Source organism: Salvelinus namaycush, chromosome 6 (genome assembly GCF_016432855.1).
Source record: "Salvelinus namaycush isolate Seneca chromosome 6, SaNama_1.0, whole genome shotgun sequence".
NCBI lineage: Eukaryota > Metazoa > Chordata > Actinopteri > Salmoniformes > Salmonidae > Salvelinus > Salvelinus namaycush.
The window spans coordinates 15,791,518-15,817,517 of NC_052312.1; the positions used below are offsets into that span (position 1 = coordinate 15,791,518).

The following is a 26,000-nucleotide window of genomic DNA, read 5'->3' on the forward strand; positions in this document are numbered from 1 at the left end:
CCAACTATAGGAAGTCACCTTTTACCTTTAACCTATGACCCCTCAACCCTTCCATTACTTTCACCTGCTCTGGGGTAAAAGTTGCCCTAAGTAATAGATCTGGAATCAGTCCTACTCCTCTGATTCATAACCTTAACCACAAGGGGGAAATGTTAACCTGAATTGATCACTGTCTAAGGGCAACTTCATCCCCCTTCACTTTCATCCTTTTATAGCCTTTCTTTATTCTTCAGATGCCCGAAGCTGAGGACTCTGTAGTAGTAGGCCTACTATTGAACCTGAAATTGACAGTCTTCAATATGAAGTCATTATTTAATTTCACTTGACCAGGTTTATTGGTACAGGATTACAGGGTATTGAAACATGGATTGACAAGTTTAACCCCTATGCCTTATCCTCAGCATCATACTATCACATATTCTCTATTCCTACTCCCTTCCCACTACACCCTATTCCCTACCCCTCAGTCCCATACCAGTACTGGATAGAGCCCCTGATCTGCACCCACCCCCTCCCAAACCCTTGACTGCTCAACTCACACACTATCCTTCTTGTTGCACACTCACACTATCCTTCTTATTGCACACTGTCTCACACACACTATCCTGCATGCTGCTCTCTCTCACACACACACACACACACACACTATATATATTGACGATGTGGAGGATCATAAGTAGGAAAATTAGGTGATATTAAGGAAGAGGAGGATAATGAGGAATACAATGTCTTCCTGGCTGTGGGGTAACTGACCAGTCCAGATAATGGAACATATATATTTTGTATACCACTAAAGTCAATAACCGTGCTGAACTGCCTCATAAGCAAAGTGCACATATGCAAGGTATTTCTGTGACTGGGTTTATATTGCAGGTGGTTTTGGTTGTGGAGTGAATGTGTTTGGAGAGTTTTTAGAAAGTAGACGTAAAGAAATTGGTTAGAGAAGGAGATCACTAAAGTCGATGCTTTATCATTGGATGTTAATACAATATGTAGGCTGTCATAATGACATCTTGCACCGTTTGTCAGAACATAACATTAATATTTTATTCCACTGGACAGCAATTTGTGTACTGCTTTTTAGATAATGTTACTTGTATACCAGTCCAAACCCCCTCTTTTAAAATGTTAATGTGGTTTTCAGATGTTTTTGCTTTTTAACATGTAGGTTGATTTGATACGTTACAATGAAGATGAATAAGGTGCAATGAAGTGTTTGCCCTTAAATCACTGAGAATCTGGGATCTCCATGCTTGCCACATGGGCTGAGAACATCCTCTTATGGGTTTTTGTTTAAGCTTAGCCTTAGGAGTTAGGAGTTAAACATTTGTTGGCAATGTTTAAGTAACTCTGACGTTGGAGTTATTCCCAAATGTTTGGCCATTTAGTTTGTCTTGCTGTCCTCATTTTGTCTTGTAATATAACAACTGCTAGTATGGTTTAATGGGTTTGAAGCTTCTCTAACTACAAGACCCTTAAAATATGTCCAGAATCATGTTTTGATTAGGTATGTGATTCTTCTCATAGTATCGGTCAATGAGCACAATTATATGAAGGTCTGTTTTAAGTCCTATGAGTTACATTTTTCACTTATTTCAACTCATCTTGTACTGCTATTGTCACTAAGTCGATGTTAATCTGTGATATTGAGATTAATGGTCATCACTGTTTTCACTGTGTAAATGCTTTACGTTCCACAGCATCCTATTGATAAGTACTGCAGAATAATCAGATTTGTCTATGAGAGGAATAGACTGAGCAGGTGGTTCGTACAATTTGACTCGAGTTTGAAGTAGGTGTGTGAATGATTAGCTTTTCCCCCCCCTCTAATGCCGTTTGTAGTATGATCAAAGACAATAAACCATCCTCTTTTCCCAGCAAACTACACCATGTGTATGTCTTTTGATAGACCGCTGTACTAGACCTATGGAAAAGCGACGTACTTAGTAGAACTTTAAAATACGTTTATTTGATTTGAGGTCCAGCATAACCAACATTCTAAACCTTAATTAATGCAACAAATAAAGTAGCTGTCATTTACAGTACCTGTGTGACATTGTAAGAAATGGGTCTTTAAATGATCCAAGAAGAGGGACTGCTTGGTGCTGGCACGCTAACATGATGTGAAAGTCATTCAAAAGAAGTTTCGGCATCCTGCCTTGTGTTCTCGTTGGGTGAGGGGTAGCTGGTGCACCACCTCCGACCTCACCCCGAGTGCCTCGTTTTCCCCCGCTGCTGTGGTCAGCAGGTCCAACATCTTTAGCAGGAGGATGCGGGAGAGGTCCTATAGGGAATGAATGGAGTAGAAAACAATAAAATAACACTACAGAAACCACTACCTGACTGGCACCATGGATATGGCCATGTATATTTGATCTTTGTTGCTAGACTCCATAACATGATGGGTTTTCATGGGACCACTTATTCTGTCAGTAATTCAAGTACCTAAACATTAGAAGCTTCATGAAAGAATTTAACATACTAGTAGAAGTTATGATCATGTAATCTGATCAGTCCTCTAGAAATGTTTTGAGTTGACAATATGACAATATCTTTCAAGAATGAAAAATAACACTATTCACAATTGCCCTTTTTATACCTGGTTCTAACATGAATTGTTATTCCTGATTTTCTTCACGTTTTTACAGAGTAGATGCTTAAAAGATGCAATATCTGATTGTGTTGAGATCTTCCTGATCACCTTCAGAGAAAGTAGGCACCCACTGTATCTGGATATGTTATAAGTGTAGATGGATTTTGACAATGAAACCATTGAGTCTTGGCATCAATATTTGACTTAAAATAAATTATTATTGATTTGAAAGAATGTCAAATAATTTGAATGCAGGGAGGGACATGGACATTTGTTCACAATGCGGACATAATGGATGGATAAGAGACACATTTTACCACCATGTGTCGTTGGAACGGCTACAATGTGGGCACTATCAGAATGTGGATAAGAAATGACAAAGGACTCATGTAAGAACTAGGTATAAATGAGGCTATTGACAAGTTAGTCAACCACTCGCCTTGTTGTCCTTGGTTATGTCTGCTCTCTGTAGTCCGTTTAGCACATCTCCGTGTGGAGCGATGCTGACCCTCGCTAGCAACACTGAAGCAGAGCCACCAGTAACACCTGTATCTGGGAACACAGCATCTACCCTGTCAGTATGTTTGGCTATTGATTCAAATGTATATCGATTGTATCCTTCAATGCTATATTCAGCAGCAATAATCTTAGACTGGATGTCCAACAATAACCAGCCTAGAGTGGAGAACAAAACAAATGGCTGGATCTGAGAGAAGGAAGAAGGTTGTTAGGTCCACATACAAAACACAGCCCCGTTGAAGTTGTACGTAACATTGGCGCAACCAATATATACGTTTCTTCATCCTTGGATCATCTTCCCTCGGACCAATACAGGGATGTGATTGGTTCCCTGTACAGTGCACTACTTTTGACCAGGGCCCTGTCTGAAATGGCACCCTATTAGGAATAGTAAAGGTTCCATCTGCGACTAATTCACAGTGTAGTGTTGATCAAGTGTAAGGTGTTAACAGAGGAGTTTGAAGGTTGATGTCCTTCTCAGCCAGTCCCAGTGGTGGTGTGCGTCAGTTGAGATTAGCCCCACCAGCCCAGGTGTATCTGGAATGATGTGGGGTTCTGAAGCTGCACACAGAGCTGCTAATTATATGAAGTGACTCAAATGTTGATTGGAAGGTCTGCCTACTGTCTGCTCAACACCCCCTCCCCCCTTACTCTCTAGCTTCTTCTTCCCAACCACCCATCATGTTCTCAGAAGAAGTAAGCATTCATCTCTCTAGAGGGCAAAGATACAGGTGCATATTCAAACAAATAAATGTGGAAGTCGTTACCTTGTTTCAACACACATGCTTTCTGTTTCATAGTTGTAACTTAAACACTCCAGAAATAAAATTGATTGAACACTTTTTTATTTAAATTTGTGTTTTTTGGTTTTTGCATCTAGCCTACATAAACTAATGAAAATGCTATTTTGTTATTTGAAATATGTATTTTTTCAATATTCTAATGTTATCGAAGACCTTCATAAACACAGCCAAGTTATTATTTTTACGATAGCATATATGGCGTTTAATAATTACAATGTTAGATTGTGGATCAACCCACCAGAGGAGCGTAATGAGTTCTGTGGTTGCCATGGCACCGTGAGGTCGTCTAAGGCAGAGTGCTGCTGTACATTTTCTAATATAATATAATTTTTGAATTGCTAGCTAGCTAATGTTAGCTGGCTAGCATCGTTTTGATTTGATTATGCCAACTGTCCGGAGGTTGAGGATGGAGAGGAGAGAAGCCTGAAGGCAGAGGTGTAAAGAGATGACAGATGACTATTACCGTATGGAATCATGGAATAAATTATAAGGCTACTCCTGAATTACTATTGTGTGGTGTGCTTTCTGGCGCCTGGTGGTGCTACATTTTGGTATTAGGGAAGAGTAGCTAGCTAGCTAGTCCAGTGGCTAGTACGGAACTGTAACTTCATCTGACTGAGTCCTACTACGAAGCCACTGTCACGTCTACTCCGGCTCCTCCCCTCCGGGGTGCGACGTCGCCGGAATACTAACTACCGGTCCCGAGGATTCATCATTACGCACACGTGACACTCATCATGATTCACACCTGGACTTGAGTACCTCCACTTTATAGGTCCCTCCCTTTATTCCTTCCTCTGTTTGTATTATCCCTGTGTTCTTGTATTCCCGGCTCGGTATTTGTTTGTTGTTTTAGTAAACGTTTCACCTGCTTCTCGTCTCATAGCGGCTTCATTACAGCCACAGATGGCATGGATTGCGAGACACCATGATGACAACGTTCTGCCTGCTGCTAGCCTGCTCTCAAGCCATTGGCACAGTGTAATTGGGGGCTAGGGGACAGCTATACAAAAACAAATGTAGATCACTTTTCAAAGTGCTTTGTGAAAGGCCTGTTGTAACAATGGCTGAGAGGATGCCTTGTTCAGTCAAGGTAACCTTAAAGTTACTTACTCATTCATTTCAATAGCCAAAGCAGTTCATAAGTAAGAAGTCTACTTTTAAGGACAGTATAGGAAAGACAATGGGTTTGAAAATGTTTACCAATTACATTTCAGAGAGCCTTTAAAGGAGCCTTCATTGGGTTGACTTGTCACCAACAGATTTGGAAACTGGCAGTTTCCTGTCATGCCAAATAGTGCTCACTTCCAAATAGTGTTTCCCCCCTGCGTCACAATGAACTAAAACAGGGTCACACAGGTTTTTATTTTGGTAGTCTTACAAATCTTCATGGTATCAAAAGTATACCCCTCATACATATATGGTTATTGGCTCAAATTGAAGAAGACCCCTGTACCATGTCAGATATTTAGTTGAAATGTTTTAAGTTTCTGTTTACATCCCAATATTGCACGTTATATACAACACAGTAAATTAAAACATAAAAACCTTGTTTTTTGAGTTGTAAAAGAAGAGAACTATTCAAAGATGCTCTGTTGGTCAATATTCCCCTTTGATGACTCCCTGTCATCTTATCAAGCAGATATCTTACACCAATCTGTTTGTAGTTGCTCTCATCCATATCATGGCCTAGGCTTCCATTAAGTAAGCCTTGTTGTAGACAGAACAGTCCATAGTGGCAGGAGTCTGTCTTCTGTTTCTGTGGCATGAAGCCACTTGATGTACAAGTACACCCATTGGCCAGGACGCTAGTCTGTCGCAGGCTCTTACCCCCAATCTATCTCCTTCATGCTGAGTGCCAAACAGAGGCATCAGATTACATTTATAGAGTCTTTGGTAGGACTCAGGGGATCGAACTCCCAACCTTTAATGACACGGCCATTGTGTTGGTTCCAGGTGTCTTGTATGTGTCAAATTTCAAACTGTAAAATATTTTTATCCATTTCTATAAGTTATTTGAAAGCATTTTAGGAGATGATCGTGGTCTAAAGAAAACAGCAGATGGAGCACCCCCCTATCCACATCGATGGGACAGCAGTAGAGAAGGTGGAAAGTTAAGTTCCTCTGTACACATCATGGACAAACTGAAATGGTCCACCCACACAGACAGTGTGGTGAACAGCGCCTCTTCAAGCTCAGGAGGCTGAAGAAATGTGGCTTGTCACCCAAAATCCTCACAAACTTTTACAGATGCACAATTGAGAGCATCCTGTCGGGCTGCATCACTGCCTGGTACGGCAATTGCACCGCCCATAACCGCAGGGCTCTCCAGAAGGTGGTGCGGTCTGCACAACATATCACCGGGGGCAAACTACCTGCCCTCCAGGACACCTACAGCACCCGATGTCACAGGAAGGCCAAAAAGATCAACAAGGACAACAACCACACGACCCACTGCCTGTTCACCCTGCCACCATCCAGGAGGCGAGGTCAGTACAGGTCCATCAACGCTGGGACCAAGAGACTGAAAAAAAACTTCTATCTCAAGGCCATCAGACTGGTAAACAGACATCACTAACACAGTGAGGCTGCTGCCTACATACATACTTGAAATCATTGGCCGCTTTAATAAATGGGTCACTAGTCACTTTAATAATGCCACTTTAATAATGTTTACATATCTTGCATCACTCATCTCCTATCTATATACTGTATTTTATACCATCTATTGTATCTTGCCTATGCCGCTCTGTCATTGTTCATCCATGTATTTATCTGTACATATTCTTATTCCTTTCCTTTACTTCGATTTGTGTGTATTAGGTAGTTGTTGTGGAATTGGTAGATTACTTGTTAGATATTTCTGCACTGTCGGAACTAGAAGCACAGGCACTTCGCTACACTTTCAATAACATCTGCTAACTATGTGTATGTGACCAGTAACATTTGATTTACATGGCCAAATTGACATTCTGTGTGTGTGCATAATGCTTTTAAATGCGTTTTTGCCACAGTCCTTTCTAACCTGTCATGCGCGGCTTGTGAGTGTTGTAGAGGGAAACAGAAGACATGGGTATTCAGGGATGGGGCCATAATAGCAAATGATAGCTCCAACCGTCCAATAGTTAGAGCCAAAGAAAACTGGACCCGCTCAGTTTGACACAACTGCATTTAGCGTCTATCGGAGGTTACTCGCGTCACACGGTTCTATGAACTAAGTGGCGCAAGTTGATTGAGAATGATTAATATCCCCACTGCACCTATAAATCCAGTATAATGTATAGAACAGACACAATTCCCTATTATATCTCACAGACACTCATATTTGATCTACACAATACATTTCTATCTGAACATTCTTGTAATGTAACATCCTCCTGAACAGGCCCGTGGAGACTCCATCTACCGGCCGTATGACTGTGTTACTGTAACTGAGGTGGTTTGGTGACTGACCACGCTTGTGTGATGCGTAACCTTGCCTGAGACCTGAAGAGTTGTTTTGTAGTCGATGCCTGTAGGCTTTGGCTTGGCAGGCAAGTGAAGTGTTAATAATCAGGGTATACTCAGTTAACAATGACTACAAGCTGACTGTAAGTCCTAGATCTCCAGTGTCTGTTGCGCCTTCTTCACCTGTGTGGGTGGACCATTTCAGTTTGTTGTTGATGTGTACGCCGAGGAACTTAAAACTGTCCACTTTCTCCACTTCTGTGGATAATTAAGAAATAATATCAAGAAATTTAATTATATGTATCTTTTGGATGTCTGTGATAAATTTTACATGGAAATGTTATTTTTCAGTCTGTAGGACTCCACTATGTCTGACATTACAATGCAGTACAATCACATACTGTTTTTCTAATTGAGGCCGGAACATGATCAACACCCATATCCTGTAGGTAGGCAGGGTCGCCACGGTGTAAGGACTTGTTGTGTCTTGCCATCTGGTAGTCCTTGTTTCCCAAAGGGAAAGTTTTTGGATTTACAAACTCCTGGCCACTAGGTAGCTTACCCTATTTTAAATGAATAAATTGATTTCTCACCATTCCTGTAGAGTCTTAGTGGTCCCTTTGCTGTCGTCTAGTGAACATATTTCCCTGTTGTCCTCTGCTATGTTTTATCTACTGTGTAGTCCTTTTTTGCTGCCAACTAGTGTTGCTGCCAACAAGTGTTGGCTCTAAATTTTTGACCACTGCTATTGTCTTTTCAAAAAAAAAAAAAAATGGTTACATTTTTAATTTCTCCTTTATTTAACCAGGTAGGCCAGTTGAGAACAAGTTCTCATTTACAACTGCGACCTGGCCAAGATAAAGCAATGCAGTGCGACAAAAACAACACAGAGTTACACATAAACAAACGTACAGTATATAACACAATATAAAAATCTATGTACAGTGTGTGCATATGTTGAAGAGTAGGGAGGTAAGGCAATAAATAGGCCGTAGAGGCAAAATAATTACAATTTAGCAATAACACTGGAGTGATACATGTGAAGATGATGATGTGCAAGTAGCCTAGTGGTTAGAGAATTGGACTTGTAACCGAAAGGTTGCAAAATCAAATCCCCGAGCTGAGAAGGTAAAAATCTGTCATTCTGCCCTTGAACAAGGCAGTTAACCCACTGTTCCTAGGCCATCATTGAAAATAAGAATTTGTTCTTAACTGACTTGCCTAGTTAAATAAAGGTAAAATAAAAATAAATAAATAAAAGTAGAGATACTGAGGTGCAAAAGGATAAATGATATGGGGATGAGGTAGTTGGGTGTGCTATTTATGGATGGGCTGTGTACAGGTACAGTGATCGGTAAGCTGCTCTGACAGCTGATGCTTAAAGTTAGAGAGGAAGATATAAGACTCCAGCTTCAGTGATTTTTGTAATTCGTTCCAGTCATTGGCAGCAGAGAACTGGACGGAAAGGCGGCCAAAGGAAGTGTTGGCTTTGGTAATGACCAGTGAAATATTCCTGCTGGAGCACGTGCTACGGGTGGGTGTTGCTATGGTGACCAGTGAGCTGAGATAAGGTGAAGCTTTACCTAGCGAAGACTTATAGATGACCTGGAGCCAGTGAATTTGGCGACGAATATGTAGTGAGGGCCAGCCAACGAGAGCATACAGGTCGCAGTGGTGGGTAATATATGGGGATTTGGTGACAAATTGGATGGCACTGTGATGGACTACATCCAGTTTGCTGAGTAGAGTGTTGGAGGCTATTTTGTAAATGACATTGTCGAGGATCGGTAGGATAGTTCGTTTTACGAGGGTATGTTTAGCAGCATGAGTGAAGGAGGCTTTGTTGCAAAATAGGAAGCCGATTCTAGATTCTAAATGGAGTAACACAGTATGAATCATAATACCCATAAAACCTAGTGGTCAAACAAGGAAATGGTTCCAATAGTTTTCCCACCATATATTTTTTAGAATGTTTAGAAACATTTAGGCTTACCCTGGTGTGACGTTTTGATAACCGTGTAAATCTCTCTAGGACAAGGTGACTTTTATCAATATATTTGCGCATATTTACCCCCCTCCCCCCCATTTAAAAAAAAAAAAAAGGTAGAGAACGGCAGGCAACCTCAGGGTCAGGGCAGGCAGAATGGTCAAAACCGGGAGGACTAGAAAACAGCAACTACAGCAACTCAAAAATGGGAAAACACAAGGGTAGGACTTCACGGGACAAGACAAACTGGCAACATGCTAACAGAAAACGCAGGTATAAATACACTCCTAGTGGACTTTAATGCAGGGAAACTTAAATCAGTTTTACCTAACTTCTATCAGCATGTTAAATGTGCAACCAGTGGGGAAAAAACTGAAGACCAATCTTTACCCTACACACAGAGACGTGTACAAAGCTCTCCCTAACCCTCCATTTGGCAAATCTGACCATACTTTTATCCTCCTGATTCCTGCTTACAAGCAAAAATTTAATCAGGAGCACCAGTGTCTCGGTCTATTAAAAAAGTTGTCTGATGAAGCAGATGCTAATCTACAGGACTGTTTTGCTAGCACAGACTGGAATATGTTCCGGGATTCTTCCGATGGCATTGAGAAGTACACCACATCAGTCACTGGATTTATCAATAAGTGCATCGAGGACGCCGTACCCGCAGTGACTGTACGTACATATCCCAACCAGAAGCCATGGATAACATGCAACATTCGCACTGGGCTAAAGGGTTGAGCTGCCGCTTTCAAAGATCCCGGGAAGCTTATAAGATATCCTGCAATGCCCTCCAACGAACCATCAAACAGGCATAGCGTCAGTACCGGACTAAGATCGAATTGTACTTCACGGGCTCTGACGCTCGTCGGATGTGGCAGGACTTGCAAACTATTACAGACTACAAAGGGAAGCACAGCCGAGAGCTGCCCAGTGACACGAGCCTATCAGAAGAGCTAAAAACGTCTATGCTCGCTTCGAGGCAAATAACACTGAAATAACACTGCATGAGAGCATCAGCTGTTCGGGACAACTGTGTGATCACGCTCTCCGCAGCCGATGTGAGTAAGACCTTTAAACAGGTCAACATTCACAAGGCTGCAGGGCAAGACGGATTACCAGGACATGTACACCGAGCATGTGGTGACAACCTGGCAAGTGCGTTCACTGACATTTTCAAACTCTCCCTGTCTGAGTCTGTAATACCAACATGTTTCAAGCAGATCAACATAGTCCCTGTGCCTGTAGCACATCTGTAGCCATGAAATTCTTTGAAATTCTGGTCATGGCTCACATCAACACCATTATCCCAGAAACCCTAGACCCACTCTAATTTGCATACCGCACCAACAGATCCACAGATGATGCAATCTCTATTGCACTCCACACTGCCCTTTCACACCTGGACATAAGGAACACCTATGTGAGAATGCTATTCATTGACTACAGCTCAGCGTTCAACACCATAGTGCCCTCAAAGCTCAACACCAAGATAAGGACCCTGGGACTAAACACCTCCCTCTGCAACTGGATCCTGGACTTCCTGATGGGCCGCCCCCAGGTGGTAAGGGTAGGGAACACCACATCCGCCACGCTGATCCTCAACATTGGTGCCCCTCAGGGCTGAGTGCTCAGTCCCCTCCTGTACTCCATGTTCACTCATGACTGCACGGCCAGGCACGACTCCAACATCATCATTATGTTTGCCGATGACACAGTGGTAGGCCTGATCACCGACAACGATGAGACAGCCTATAGGGAGGAAGTCAGAGACCTGACCGTGTGGTGCAAGGACAACAACCTCTCCCTCAATGTAATCAAGACAAAGGAGATGATTGTGGACTACAGGAAAAGGAGGACTGAGGACACCCCCATTCTCATCGACGGGGCTGTAGTGAAGCAGGTTGAGAGTTTCAAGTTCCTTGGCGTCCACATCCCCAACAAACTAACATTGTCCAAGCACACCAAGACAGTTGTGAAGAGGGCACGCCAATACCTATTCCCCCTCAGGAGACTGAAAAGATTTGGCATGGGTCCTCAGATCCTCAAAAGGTTTTACAGCTGCACCATCGAGAGCATTCTGACAGGTTGCATCACTGCCTGGTGTGTCAACTGCTCGGCCTCCGACCGCAAGGCACTACAGAGGGTAGTGCGTACGGCCCAGTACATCACTGGGGCCAAGCTTCCTGCCATCCAGGACATCTATACCAGGCAGTGTCATAGGAATGCCCTAAAAATTGTCAAAGCCTCCAGCAACCCTAGTCATAGACTGTTCTGTCTGCTACCGCACTGCAAGCGGTACCGGAGCGCCATGTCTAGGTCCAAGAGGCTTCTAAACAGCTTCTATCCCCTAACCCATAAGACTCCTGAACAGCTAATGAAAGGGCTACCAAGACTATTTGCATTGCCCCACCCCCCTCTTCTACGCTGCTGCTACTCTGTTATTATCTATGCATAGTCACATTAATAAATCTACCTACATGTACGAATTACCTCAATTACCTCGACACCGGTGCCCCCACACATTGACTTTGTACCGGTACCACCTGTGTATAGTCCCGATATTGTCATGCACTGCTGCTCTTCAATTATTTGTTATTCTTATCTCTTTTTTTTTTAGCTATTTTCTTAAAACTGCATTGTTGGTTAAGGGCTTGTAAGTAAGCATTTCACTGTAAGGTCTGTTGTATTCGGCGCATGTGACAAATACAATTTGATTGATTTGACAAGATTACTGTTGTTTATTATAGACTATATTACTTGATCTTGTTCCTCTATCTCCAAAAGGAAACAATGGGAACAGCAGCTGACAGTGGCAAAATAACCATTGTTTGGCTACATTTTCTCATTAATTAAAGGAAAACCATATACACTTTTAAAATGTTTAGCCTGCTGCTACCAACAACAGGTTTGTCAGACTGAAAGACTTAACATCTCACAGTGCCTTCATATACTATACGCTACAACTACATTTGGTATCATTTAGAGTTGAGTGTAAACGTCAGAGACAGTAACTATTGTAGTGAATACAGACCCATGGGTAATAGTGACCCAAAAGCCACAAGTCTCGCACCTGTGGGATTTTGTTTTTTGAGTGTGTGTGTGTTGGCGCACTCTGTGTAACAGAGTGGTATACTACATAGCTGGATCAATGAGTTAGCCAGCTAACTTTGATAAACAACCAGAAATAACTTGATTTTCTGGTTCATTAAGAAAATTAAAATTAGATATGTTTTTTCGGTTGTTAAGTCAAATAGATAAGTGTTTCCCAAACTCAGTCATGGCCCCTTCCCCAGGTGCATGTTTTGGCTTTTGCCCTAGCACAACACAGCTGATTCAAATAACCGACTCATCAAGCTTTGATTATTTGAATCAGCTGTGTATTGCTATGGCAAAAAAGAAAAACGTGCACCCAGGGGGCCTCAGGACAGAGTTTGGGAAGCCCTGAATCAGGCCATACCTTTTTAAAGTTTCTTTCCCAAGAATACAGTTCTTTCTGACTATTTAGGCAAGTTAGCTGGCAAACTCATTGATCCTGCTTTCTAGTATACCCCTCTTTTGTCTCTGTCTCCTGGAATTCCCTGATGGTTGGGAATGGTGCTGTCTTCCTGCTTCTCAACTATAAGTCTATTGTTAAACTGCGTATGTGTGTTGACATAAGACATCCAGGTTGAAGCATCTCTGGGTTCCAGTGCTTACCTGTGACATAAATATGCAAACAGCAAGTTGGTGTGGCAGTGACAAATCTTCTTGCCAAAATAGGACAGTGCAGCTGTTTTCTTTTTATTATAAGAACCGTATTAATACCAACATGTAAGTGTTTTGTTATAGTTTTAAATTGTAACAGTTTAATCACGACAACCTTTTTTTAGAACCCTGACATGTCTGGTCCTACCAGGCCGCCTCCGAAGACTCTGGGTAGCCCAGAGAGACCCGTCCCTCAGATGTCCGGACCAGCCATGTACAGACAACCGCCCAAGAAGGTTTCCAGGGACACCCGGCCCAAGTATGTGGTTTATGACCAGAACAGAGGAGGAGGCGGAGGAGGAGGAATGGCCACTAGGTACATGGCTACCGGTCCCACAGGTAAGAACAGTGGTGGTGGGCCTTACATTACAATAGGCTTGTCTTGTGTGAAACCTTGCTATAATGAACTTGTGATGGACTATTGTGAAAATCAGAAGTCCGTTATTCTGTAGCTCAAGCCTTGGAGTAGAGCGTTGGACCTGGTGATTAGTACTTGACATAAATAAACATCTTGATGTAAATAAATGTTTGTCATGTGGTTAATGTTAAGTGTGTACCCTGTGGTTATTAAGTCTTGTTTGTAAATGTAAAGTGCACTGTTTTGTATCTAATCTAATGACCACTACTACCAACCACCTCCAAAAGGGCTCAAAGAAGACCAATCCTTGAACCCTCACATGGACCGCTACAACCTACCATCACATGGACCGCTGATGGTAGGTTGTAATTGCTTCTGTATCCTGGAATTCCCACTGATTATTGGTCCATTTCACCATAGTGTTTATTGTAGTTCCTAGGCAAAGATTTGTAGTAATGTAATATTGTTATGAAGCCAGATATTGCTCATAATGTCCAATATAAAAATGTATTGGGACACATTTCTACATTTGCTCTACCTATCCATCCTTTTCTGTTGTGACATTTTATAAAGGCACGCATCTTTATTATGTGATCCTGTTACATTTTTTTAAAGCACCGGGGACCTCCTGAGAAGCTGATTGGACACCACTCCAACAGTGATGCAGAGATTGACTCACTCACCTGCATGCTGGCCGATCTGGACAGCCATCCACAAAACAGCACACAGGTAGGCTACCTGACTGACTACATGGGACTGTGAGGAATAAAGGATTCTTCTGAATCTTGATACAGAAACCTATGACTTTGTTTATTGTTTTCATATCTGTCTGAAAGTGTTACAGGCTCCTCTGGATATTTAGGCCTTGGTTATTAGTTGCATTGTAAGGAATGCGTAGTAAAATATATATTTATGGTCCCTTTCCTTTCTTTCGTAGCTTAATGACAACGACCGCATCTCAGGAGATCGCTACAAACCCTTAGCCCAGCCAGGAGCATCCGCTCAGGGCAGGCCGTCCATGAGTTTCCCCCCTCACCCCCAACCCCAGTACCATCGTACAACCCCATACCCCAGTGATCCCCACCAGGGTCTCCAGTACTTCCCCCAGCCAGATGACACCGAAGCCCAGGACTCCAAACGGTACCCCCAGCTTGTCCCCGCCTCCTACACTACCGCCCTTACTGGCCCAAGGTTCGGTGTCCAGGTCAAAACAGCCCAAACTGTCACCTACTTCCAGACTGGTAGGCAAGCCGAGCAGGCTTACACCCCTCTCCCACACCGCCATCATGCATTGCGGTCCCCACCCAAGAATCAGACTGGCCCCCAGGGCTGGTACCCTCCCCACCTCGCTTCCCAAGCCCAGGAGCTGCGCTCTGAGAGGGGTTACAAGGGGAGTGCCGCAGGGTTTGGAGGGAGAGCTACCCAGTGCCCCATATCCAATAGAGGCCCAGAGACTCACCAATCAGGGTCAGGCTCGGCACCAAGCTCCGCCTATCAGCCCAGTAAGGTGAGTGTCTGGAGTTCAAACGTAAACTCCTTTTTTTTTTTTTTTTAGGGGTGGATAAGCTTAATTTGCAGAAAGATGCTTCCATCAATGTAAACGTCAACTTTTGTTTGTGGTGCCTCTTAAGGTAAACTATGGTCCTTTTTGAATACTTGTATCTTCAGTCTCTTGGTTTCACTGATCTAAATGGGAAAGTAAAATCTCTATGCTGATTTTTCTGGGAAAAGTTAATATATTTGTCCAGCAGGGAACAGCAGCGCCGAGGCCAGAGGAGGAGTTGGACCAGCTCACAAAGAAGTTGGTGTATGACATGAATCATCCCCCTACAGAGAAGTACGTTGGTATGTTCCACTTTCTTTCTAATGAAATGGTGTCCTTTGTAAATAACAGTCCAGTCAACACATCTTTATTTCCCCTTGGGTGACACAGTTAATTTCATTTCAACAATATGTCCCTCCTATTTGTCTCATCTCTTCTCCCCTTTCCATCCATACTACCAGGTCGCTGTGCACGTTGCGGTGACAACGTCCTTGGCGACGGCAGCGGCTGTATTGCCATGGGACACGTGTTCCACCTGGAGTGTATAACTTGCATCACCTGCCACGCCCATCTCCGGGGGAAACCGTTCTACGCCCTGAACAAGCAGAGCTACTGCGAGAGCTGTTACGTTGTGAGTGGCTGTCACTGACTGTCCTCTTTCTGTATTGAGAAGTCTCTTCTCCCTCTTTTGTTCTACATTTCTTTTAAGAATTATTCTCTCAATTCATCAGTTGAGCTATCCATCTCTTTCGCTCTTTCTCGCCATCTATATCCATATCTATTGGATTCTCACTCACACCATTCTGTCTGAACCTGTGCTGCCCCTCTCCCTCCCCCTCAGAGTGTCCTAGAGCGCTGCTTCATGTGCTCCAAGCCCATCCTGGACCGTGTCCTGCGGTCCATGGGCAAGGCCTACCACGCGCACTGCTTCAACTGCGTGGCGTGTGGCTGCTCCCTGGATGGTGTGCCCTTCACAGTGGACGCCAACTACCAGATCCACTGCATGTACGACTTCTACAGGTCAGCAACACGGATAGACCATACTTACTGAGCGCCAGATACTGACTTTACTTTTGGTTATAATTATTTTTTTTACCCTCAATTTCACAATATCCAATTGGTAGTTGGTCTTGTCCTATTGCTGCAACTCCTGTACGGTCTCGGGAGAGGCGACGATCGAGAGCCGTGCGTCCTCCGGAACATGACCCCGCCAAGCCGCACTGCTTCTTGACACACTGCTCACGTATCCCGGAAGTCCGCCGCACCAATGTGTCGGAAGAAACACCGTAGAACTGCCGACGGTGTCAGCGTGCATGCTCCCGGCCGGCCACAGGAGTTGTTAGAGAGCGATGGGATAAGGACATCCGTGCCAGCCAAACCCCTCCCCTAACCCGGACGACGCTGGGCCAATTGTGCTGCACCTCTCTGGTCTCGAACCCTGGTCTTTAGTGATTCCTCAAGCAGTGCCTTAGACCGCTGCTCCACTCAGGAGGCCACTGACTGTACATTATGCATGTAATCAACTGGAACACTAGCACAACAATCAGATATAATAATCTGTCCAATAGACCCATGTCTAAAACTTAAACTTGTAAAGTGTAATTCAGAGATTAATTGATCAATGGAGACTTGATCAATTAATCTTTGACTTACACTTTGAGTTTTCAAGTTTTAGACATGAGTCTATTGGTCAGATTATTATATCTGATTGTTGTTAGTTTTCCATCCTCTGAGCTCTGTTAGTGTTGACACTGGTGCTTCCTGTCCCACACAGGAAGTTTGCCCCTCGCTGCTCAGTGTGTAGCCATGCCATCGTGCCTGAGCCGGGCCAGGATGCGGCGGTCAGTGTAAAGGCGCTGGGCCGCAACTTTCACGTCAACTGCTATGTGTGTGAGGTGAGTGGTCACTGTGTGTGTGTTAGTAGAATAGGTCACTCAAGTTGAGTGATGTTTACAGTTTGGCAGGCCATCACATCAAATGTACACATCCCACTCAGTTGAACCTATTCCAGTGTTCCTGGATTGACCCTGTTTTCTCTGTCCCCTCCAGGAGTGTGGTCTGCTCCTGCCCTCTGAGGGTGAGGGGCAAGGCTGTTACCTCCTGGATGGTCACATCCTATGTAAGGGCTGCCACGCCCGGCACAGATCCTCTCACCCAAAATCTCCACTGACTGATAACCAACTAGGAAGTCACCTCTGACCTTTAACCAATGACCCCTCAACCCTTCCATTACTTTAATCTGCTCTGCGGTAGAAGTTGCCCAAAGTAATAGATCTGGAATCAGTTTTACTCCTCTTATTCATAACCTTAACCACAAGGGGGGAAATGTTAACCTGATTTGAGATCAGTGTCGAAGGGCATCTTCATCCCCCTTCACTTTCATCCTCTCATAGCCTTAATTTATTCTTCAGATGCCCAAAGCTGAGGAATCAGTAGTAGTAGGCCTACTATTGAACCTCAAACTGACAGTCTTCAATATGAAGTCATTATTTAATTTCACTTGACCAGGTTTATTGGTACAGGTTCAAGACAGGGTCTTGAAACATGGCTTGATAAATAGTTCGACCCCTTTCCTTATCCTCTGCTTTACACCATCACCTTGTATAGAGCCCCTGACCTGCAGGCAGCAGGGGCTGCACTACCCCCAAACCCTTGACTGCACCATTTACATTTACATTTAAGTCATTTAGCAGACGCTCTTATCCAGAGCGACTTACAAGTACATACATTCATACTTTTTTTGTACTGGCCCCCCGTGGGAATCGAACCCACAACCCTGGCGTTGCAAGCGCCATGCTCTACCAACTGAGCCACACGGGGCCTACTGGTCATCTCACACACTATCCTGCATGTTGCACACTGTCTGTCAGGCACTATCCTGCATGTTGCACACTGTCTGTCACGCACTATCCTGCATGTTGCACACTGTCTGTCACGCACTATCCTGCATGTTGCACACTGTCTGTCACGCACTATCCTGCATGTTGTACACTGTCTGTCAGGCACTATCCTACATGTTGCACACTGTCCGTCACGCACTATCCTGCATGTTGCACACTGTCTGTCACGCACTATCCTGCATGTTGTACACTGTCTGTCAGGCACTATCCTACATGTTGCACACTGTCCGTCACGCACTATCCTGCATGTTGCACACTGTCTGTCAGGCACTATCCTGCATGTTGCACACTGTCTGTCAGGCACTATCCTGCATGTTGCACACTGTCTGTCAGGCACTATCCTACATGTTGCACACTGTCTGTCAGGCACTATCCTGCATGTTGCACATTCTCACACACCATCCTGCCAGACCCAGGTGGGACATGGAAGGAGCTCTATGGAAAATAATGATTGATAGATATTGACGATGTAGAGGATCATAAGTAGGAAAATTAGGTGATATTAAGGAAGAGGAGGATAATGAGGAATACAATGTCTTCCTGGCTGTGGGGTAACTGACCAGTCCAGATAATGGAACATATATATTTTGTATTCTACTAAAGTCAATAACCGTGCTGAACTGCCTCATAAACAAAGTTCACATATGCAAGGTATTTCTGTGACTGAGTTTATATTGCAGGTGGTTTTGGTTGTGGAGTGAATGTGTTTGGAGACCAAGTGGGTGTAGTCAGTGTTGTGCAGTGAATAGAGTTTTTAGAAAGTAGACGGAAAGAAAGATTGGTTAGAGAACGAGATCACTGAAGTTAATGCTTTGATCTCATTGGATGTTAATAGTTTTGATTTTAAATGCAACCTTTTTATTTAACTAGGCAACTCTGTTAAGCACATTCTTATTTACAATGACGGCCTACCCCAGCCGAACCAGGATGACGCTGGGCCAATTGTGCGCTGCCCTACGGGACTCCCAATCACGGCCGGATGTGATACAGCCTGAAATCGAACCAGGGACTGTAGTGACGCCTCTTGCACTGATATGCAGGGCCTTGGATCACTGCACCACTCGAGAGCCCTTATGTAGGCTTTCATATAATGATATCTGGCACCACATGTCAGAACATAACATATTTTATTCCACAGGACAGTGATTTGCATAATGATAATTGGTACTGCATTTCAGAGAATATGTTACTTGTATACCAGTCCAAACCCCCTCTTTTAAAATGTGAATATGCTTTTTAGATATTTTTCCTTTAACATTTGGGTTGATTTGATACTTTACAATGAAGATGACTAAGGCACAATGAAGTATGCTTGCTTTTGTCTTACTGAGAAACCGGGTTCTCCATGCTGGCCACGTGGGCTGAGAACGTCCTCTTGTGTTCATTATGGGTTTTTGTTTAAGCTTAGCCTTAGGAGTATGATTTGTGCTGCTAATCCCTGTCAAAGCACTATCGGCCATGTTTAAGTAATTCTGACATTGTGTTGATGTGATTCTTCATCCCGCTGTCTTCATTTGTTTTTAATGTAAAAACTGCTAGTATGATATGATGGTTTTGAAGCTTCTCTTCTGACTACAAGACCCTTAAAATATCAATTTTATTGTTTTCTTTGTCCAGAATCATGTTTTGTTTCAGTATTTGATTCTTCACATAGTATAGGTCAATGAGCACAATGATATGAAGGTCCCTGTTTTGAGCACTATAAGTTTCATTTTTCACTATTTATTTCAACTCCTGTTGTGCTGCTATTGTCACTAAGATAATGTATGTCTGTGATTATGAGGGTAAGGGTCATCACTGTTTTCACTGTAATTTTATGTTCCACAGCATCCTATTGATAAGTACTGTAGAATAATCATATTTATCCATTTGAGGAATAGACTGAGCAGGTGGTTTGTACATGACTCAAGTTTGAAGTAGGTGTGTGAATGATTAGCTTGTTTTTTTTTCTTTGATAATGCTGATTGTAGTATGATCAAAGACAATAAACCATCCTTTTTTCATCAAACTACACCATGTGTATGTCTTTTGCTTGACCGCTGTACTACACCCCAACCAATTCAGTATTATTATACATGATTACACATAATTAGTAGAACATTACACTTATTTGATTTGAGGTCCAGCATAACCAACATTCTAGACCTTAAACAATGCAACATATTAAGTAGCTGTCATTTACAGTACCTGTGTGACATTGTAAGAAATGGGTCTTTAAATGATCCAAGAAGAAGAGGGACTGCTTGGTGATGGTGAGGAGGCGCGCTAACATGTGATCTTCCAAAAGAAGTTCCGGCATCCTGCCTTGCGTTCCCGTTGGGTGAGGGGTAGCTGGCGCACCACCGCCGACCTCACCCCGAGTGCCTCATCCAGGTCTGGTAGTACCTCGTTCTCCCCCGCGGCTGGGGTCATCAGGAGCAACATCTCCAGCAGGAGAATGTGGGAGAGGTCCTATAGAGTACAAAACAATATAATAAAATACAACTACCTGACTGGTACCATGGAAATTACCGTGGAGAGTTGATCTTTGTTGCTAGACTCCATAACATGTTTTTCATGGGACCCCTAATTCTGTCAGTTATTCAAGGACCAAAACATCATCAGAAGCTTCAAATCATTTAACAAGTAGAAGTTATGGTCATTTAATCTGACCAGTCCTCTTGAAATAGTATCACTTTTGAGTTGACAATATTACAGAAAATCTTTAAAGAATGAATAAAAACACTATACACGTTTACCCTGTTTATACCTGGTTTTTACATGCATCCTTATTCCTTGTGGGACAAGCCATAGATCTCACACCTGTGGGATTGTGCGCGTGTTTAATTTTTTGAGTGTGTGTGTTGGTGCACTCTGAAACATAATGGTATACTACTGTCGTGTCTTTGGCTATGCCGGATTAAGTGTTATGACATGCTATTCTATAAAATACTTTCTCCGTAATTAATATTACCTGATTGAACTAATCATGTAAATGTAATTAACTAGAGAGGAGGGACACCACGAAAGAATATTTATAGAGCTGTTATCTTCCGAATAAACTCTTAAAGACCTAATCATATTTTACATCAATAGCAGTCAATATTAATCGTCATCTTATTTAGTCTCATCTGAAAGTTGTAAATTCTTGGTTATCTTCACGAACCCTGGCTAACAAGTTGAATCAGCAATAAAAAATTGGGTTTAATTATTTATTTACTAAATACTTAACTAATCACACAGAATCACACATACACAATTAAATCATAACTTGATTACAAATTGCCGTCATAAAGGAAAACGTCCCTAGCGGGCGGAACAGATATGACAGCTTGTTACACGAAGGAAAAGGGCTGGGTTTGAGTGAAAGAGCGGGAGACTGTCACATCATTAGAGTAGGGAGAGGAAGGGGGGAGGGGGGAGAGGTATTTATGACTGTCATAAACCTACCCCCAGGCCAACGTCATGACACTACATAGTTGGATCAATGAGCTAGCCAACTTTGATAAACAACCAGAAATAATTATATTTTCTGGTTCATTAAGGAAGTTAAACTTAGATGTGTTGTTTCGGTTGAGTCAATTAGACCAGGGTTTCCCAAACTCGGTCATGCGCCCCCACCCAGGTGCATGTTTTGGCTTTTGCCCTAGCACAACACAGCTGATTCAAATAACCGACTCATCAACCTTAATTATTTGTATCAGCTGTGTATTGCTAGAGAAAAAATAAAAACATGCACCCAGGGAAGCTCCGAATCAGGCCATTACCCATTTCAAGGTTCTTTCCAAAGAATAACTATTCTTTCTGACTATTTAGGTAAGTTAGCGGCTTAACTCATTGATTGTGCTTTGTGGTATACTCTTTTGTCTCTGTCTGCTGGAATTCCCTGATGGTTGGGATTGGCGCTGTCTTCCTGCTTCTCAACTATAAGCCTATTGTTTAACTGCCTATGTGAGTTGACATAAGAAATCCAGGTTGAAGTATTTTTGGATTTCCAGTACTTACCTGTGACATAAATATGCAATCAGCAAGTATGTTGGTGTGACAGGGAATCTTCTTGCCAAAATAGGACAGTGCATTTTTATTTATTTGAATCTTATTAATACCAACATGTAAGTGTTTTGTTATAGTGTAACTGTTTAATCACGACAGCTTTTTTTTTTTTTTCAGAACCCTGCCATGTCTGGTCCTACCTGGCTGCCTCCGAAGACTCCGGGTAGCCCAGAGAGACCCGTCTCCCAGATGTCCGACTCTGGACTAGCCGTGTACAGACAGCCGCCCAAGGTCTCCTCGGACACCCGGCCCATGGTCTATGACCAGAACGGAGGGGGAGGAATGGCCACTAGGTACATGGCTTCTGGACCCACAGGTAAGAACACAGTGGTGGGCCTTACATTAGGCTTGTGTGAAACCTTGCTAAAATGAGAACTGTTGATGGACTATTGTGAAAATCAGAAGTCTGTTCTGTAGCTCAAGCCTTGGAGTAGAGCGTTGGACCTGACACACTACTGAGTACACCTACACCTTTGGTGATTAGCACTTGACGTAAATAAATGTTTGCCATGTGGTTAATGTTAAGTGTGTACCCTGTGGTTAAGTCTTGTTTGTAAATGTAAAGTGCACTGTTTTGTATGTGTTCTACAGCTGGGCCCATTCAGCACCACCAAGAGGACCCAGGGTTTCACCCTAAATCTAATGACCACTACTACCAACCACCTCCCCAAGGTTTCGAAGAAGACCAATCCTGGAACCCTCACATGGAACGCTACCAGCTTACGGTAGGTTGTAATTGCTTCTGTAGCCTGGAATTCCCACTGACTATTGGTCCATTTCTCTGTGGTGTTTAGTGTAGTTTCTATGCAAAGATTTGTAGTAATGTAATATTGTTATGAAGCCAGAAATAGCTCATAATATTCAAATAAAAATGTATTGGGACAAACACATGTGCAAATTTCTACATTTGCTCTACCTATCCATCTCCTTCTGTTGTGACATTTTATGAAGGCACCCATCTTTATGTGATCCTTTCAGCACTGGGTAACTCCTGAGACGCTCATTGGACACCACTCCAACAGTGATGCGGAGATTGACTCACTCACCTGCATGCTGGCTGATCAGGACTGCCATTCACTAAACGGCACGCAGGTAGGCTGACTGACTACATGGGACTGTGGAATAAAGGATTCCTCCAGAACATAAACATGTGACTTGGTTTATTTTCATATCTGTCTGAAAGTGTTTCACTGGGTCCTCTGAATATTTAGTACCTTGGTTAGTTATAGTGTAAGGAATGCATAAAAATTGTCCGTTCTTTCCCAGCTGTACGACAATGTGCCTTACAACAAATACATCTTGGGGGACCGCTACACACCCTCAGCCCAGCCAGGAGACACATCTCAGGGAGAGCCATCTATGGGTTTCCCACCTCAGTCCACGGACCATCCTACACCCCCAAACCACAGTTATCCCCACCAGGGTCTCCAGTACTTCCCCCAGCCAGACGACGCCCAGGTCTCCAAACCCTACCCCCAGCCTGTCCCTGCCTCCTACACTACCGCCTCCACCCCTACTGGCCCGAGGTTCAGTGTCCAGGTCAAAACAGCCCAAATTGTCACCTACTTCCAGACTGGTAGGCAATCTGAGCAGGCTTACACTCCTCCCCCACACCGCCGTCATGCACTGCGGTCCCTGCCCAATAATCAGACTGGCCCCCAGGGCTGGTACCCTCCCCACCCTGCTTCCCAAGCCCAGGAGCTGCACTCTGAGAGGGGTTACAAGGGGAGTGCTGCAGGGTTTGGAGGGAGAGCTACCCAGTGCCCCATATCCAATAGAGGCCCAGAGACTCACGAATCAGGGTCAGGCTCGGCACCAAGCTCCGCCTATCAGCCCAGTAAGGTGAGTGGAGTTCAAACATCTACTACTGTTTGTGGTGCCTCTTTTTTTAAGGTAAACTATGATCATTTTTGAATACGTATCTACAGTCTCTTGGTTTCACTGACCTAAATGGGTAAGTAAAATCTCTATGCTGATTTTTCTGGATAATGTTCATATTTGTCCAGCAGGGGACAGCAGCTCTGAGGCCAGAGGATGAGTTGAACCAGCTCACTAAGAAGTTGGTGTATGACATGAATCATCCCCCTACAGAGGAATACTTTGGTATGTTATGATTTCTTTCTAAAAAAATTCTGTCCTTTCTGCTGACTGGACTGTTATTTACATCTTAATTTCCCCTTGGGCGACTCAGTTCAATTCCACAATATGTCCCTCCCATTTGTCTCATCTCTTCTCCCCTTTCCCTCCATACTTCCAGGTCGCTGTGCACGTTGCGGCGACAAAGTCCTTGACGGCAGCGACTGTATTACCATGGAGCAGGTGTTTCATGTGGATTGTTTCACCTGTGTCACCTGCCACGCTCATCTCCGGGGGCAACCGTTCTACGCCATTGACAAGCAGAGCCACTGCAGGAGCTGTTACATTGTGAGTGGCTATCACTGACTGTCCTCTTTTTGTATTGAAGGCTCATCTTTTTTTTTTTTCTACATTTCCCTTTAGCAGTGTTCTCTCAATTCATCAGTTGATCTCTCCATCTCTTCTGTGCTCTTGCAGTCTATATCCATATCTATTGTATTCTCATTCACACTATTCTGTCTGAGCCTGTGGTACCCCTCTCCCTCCCCCATCAGAGTGTCCTAGAGCGCTGCTGCATGTGCTCCAAGCCCATCCTGGACCGTGTCCTGCGGTCCATGGGCAATGCCTACCACCCGCACTGCTTCAACTGCGTGGTGTGTGGCTGCTGCCTGGACGGCGTGCCCTTCACCGTGGACGCCACCTACCAGAACCACTGTATAGACGACTTCCACAGGTCAGAAACATGGATAGACCACACTGACCGTACTCTGTGCCAGATACTGACTGTACTTATTTTTTTTTTTACCCCTGATTTCATGATATCCAATTGGTAGTTAGTCTTGTCCCATCACTGCAACTCCCGTACGTTCTCGGGAGAGGCGAGGGTCTAGAGCTGTGCGTCCCCCCGAAACATGAAATATCCAAGCTGCACTGCTTCTTGACACACTGCTCACGTAACCCGGAAGCAAGCCTCACCAATGTGTCGGCGGAAACACCGTAGAACTGGCGACCGTGTCAGCGTGCATGCTCCCGGCCTGCCACAGGAGTTGTTAGAGTGCGATGGGATAAGGACATCTGTGCCAGCCAAACCCTCCCCTAACCCGGATGACGCTAGGCCAATTGTGTGCCGCCTCATGGATCTCGAACCCTGGGCTTTAGTGACGCCTCAAGCAGTGCCTTTTACTGCTGCGCCAATGATTTACTTTAGGCATGCAATCAACAGAAACACTAGCACAACAATCAGATATAATCTGTCCAATAGACTCATGTCTAAAACTTCATTACACTTTACGAGTTTAGACATGAGTCTATTGGACAGACTATATCTGATTGTTGTGCTAGTGTTGACACTGGTGCTTCCTGTCCCCCACAGGAAGTTTGCCCCTCGCTGCTCAGTGTGTGGCCAGGCCATCATCCCTGGACTGAGCCAGGAGGAGACGGTCAGTATAGTGGCGCTGGACCGCAACTTCCACGTCAACTGCTATGTGTGTGAGGTGAGTGGTCACTGTTAGTTAAAAAGGTCACTCAAGTTGAATGATGTTCGCAGGCTATCACATCAAATGTACACAGACCCCTCAGTTGCATCTAATCCAGTGTTTCTGGATTGACCCTGTGGGTTTTCTTTGTCCCCTCCAGGAGTGTGGTCTGCTCCTGTCGGCTGAGGGTGAGGAGCGATGCTGTTACCCCCTGGACGGTCACATCCTGTGTAAGGGCTGCAACGCCCAGCACATCCTGAACCAAACGTCAAAATCTCCACTGACTGCTAACCAACTAGGAAGTCACCTCTGACCTTTAACCAATGACCCCTCAAACCTTCCATTACTTTCACCTACTCTGGGGTAAAAGTTGGCCTAAAGAACAGATCTGGAATTAGTTCTACCCCCTTTCTGATACATAACCTTAACCACAAGGGGAAGATGTTAAACTGACTTTAGATCAGTGTCGAAGGGCAACTTCATCCCCCTTCACTTATATCAGCTCATCGTTATTCTT

At 43.9% G+C, this 26,000-nt stretch overlaps 2 protein-coding genes across 2 annotated transcripts; both read left to right on the forward strand.

The window, feature by feature from the left end:
• Positions 1–13,233: 13,233 nt before the first annotated feature.
• LOC120048974 (thyroid receptor-interacting protein 6-like) lies at positions 13,234–17,199 on the forward strand. Its single transcript, XM_038995236.1, has 9 exons — positions 13,234–13,438; positions 13,745–13,815; positions 14,073–14,186; positions 14,395–14,964; positions 15,209–15,302; positions 15,462–15,631; positions 15,842–16,020; positions 16,775–16,895; positions 17,050–17,199. The coding sequence occupies exons 1-9, from the start codon at positions 13,234–13,236 to the stop codon at positions 17,197–17,199; spliced, it is 1,674 nt and encodes a 557-aa protein (XP_038851164.1).
• A 4,985-nt stretch (positions 17,200–22,184) lies between these two features.
• LOC120048975 (thyroid receptor-interacting protein 6-like) lies at positions 22,185–25,796 on the forward strand. Its single transcript, XM_038995237.1, has 9 exons — positions 22,185–22,248; positions 22,524–22,657; positions 22,911–23,024; positions 23,199–23,774; positions 23,939–24,035; positions 24,190–24,356; positions 24,563–24,741; positions 25,381–25,501; positions 25,644–25,796. The coding sequence occupies exons 1-9, from the start codon at positions 22,185–22,187 to the stop codon at positions 25,794–25,796; spliced, it is 1,605 nt and encodes a 534-aa protein (XP_038851165.1).
• Positions 25,797–26,000: the final 204 nt, after the last annotated feature.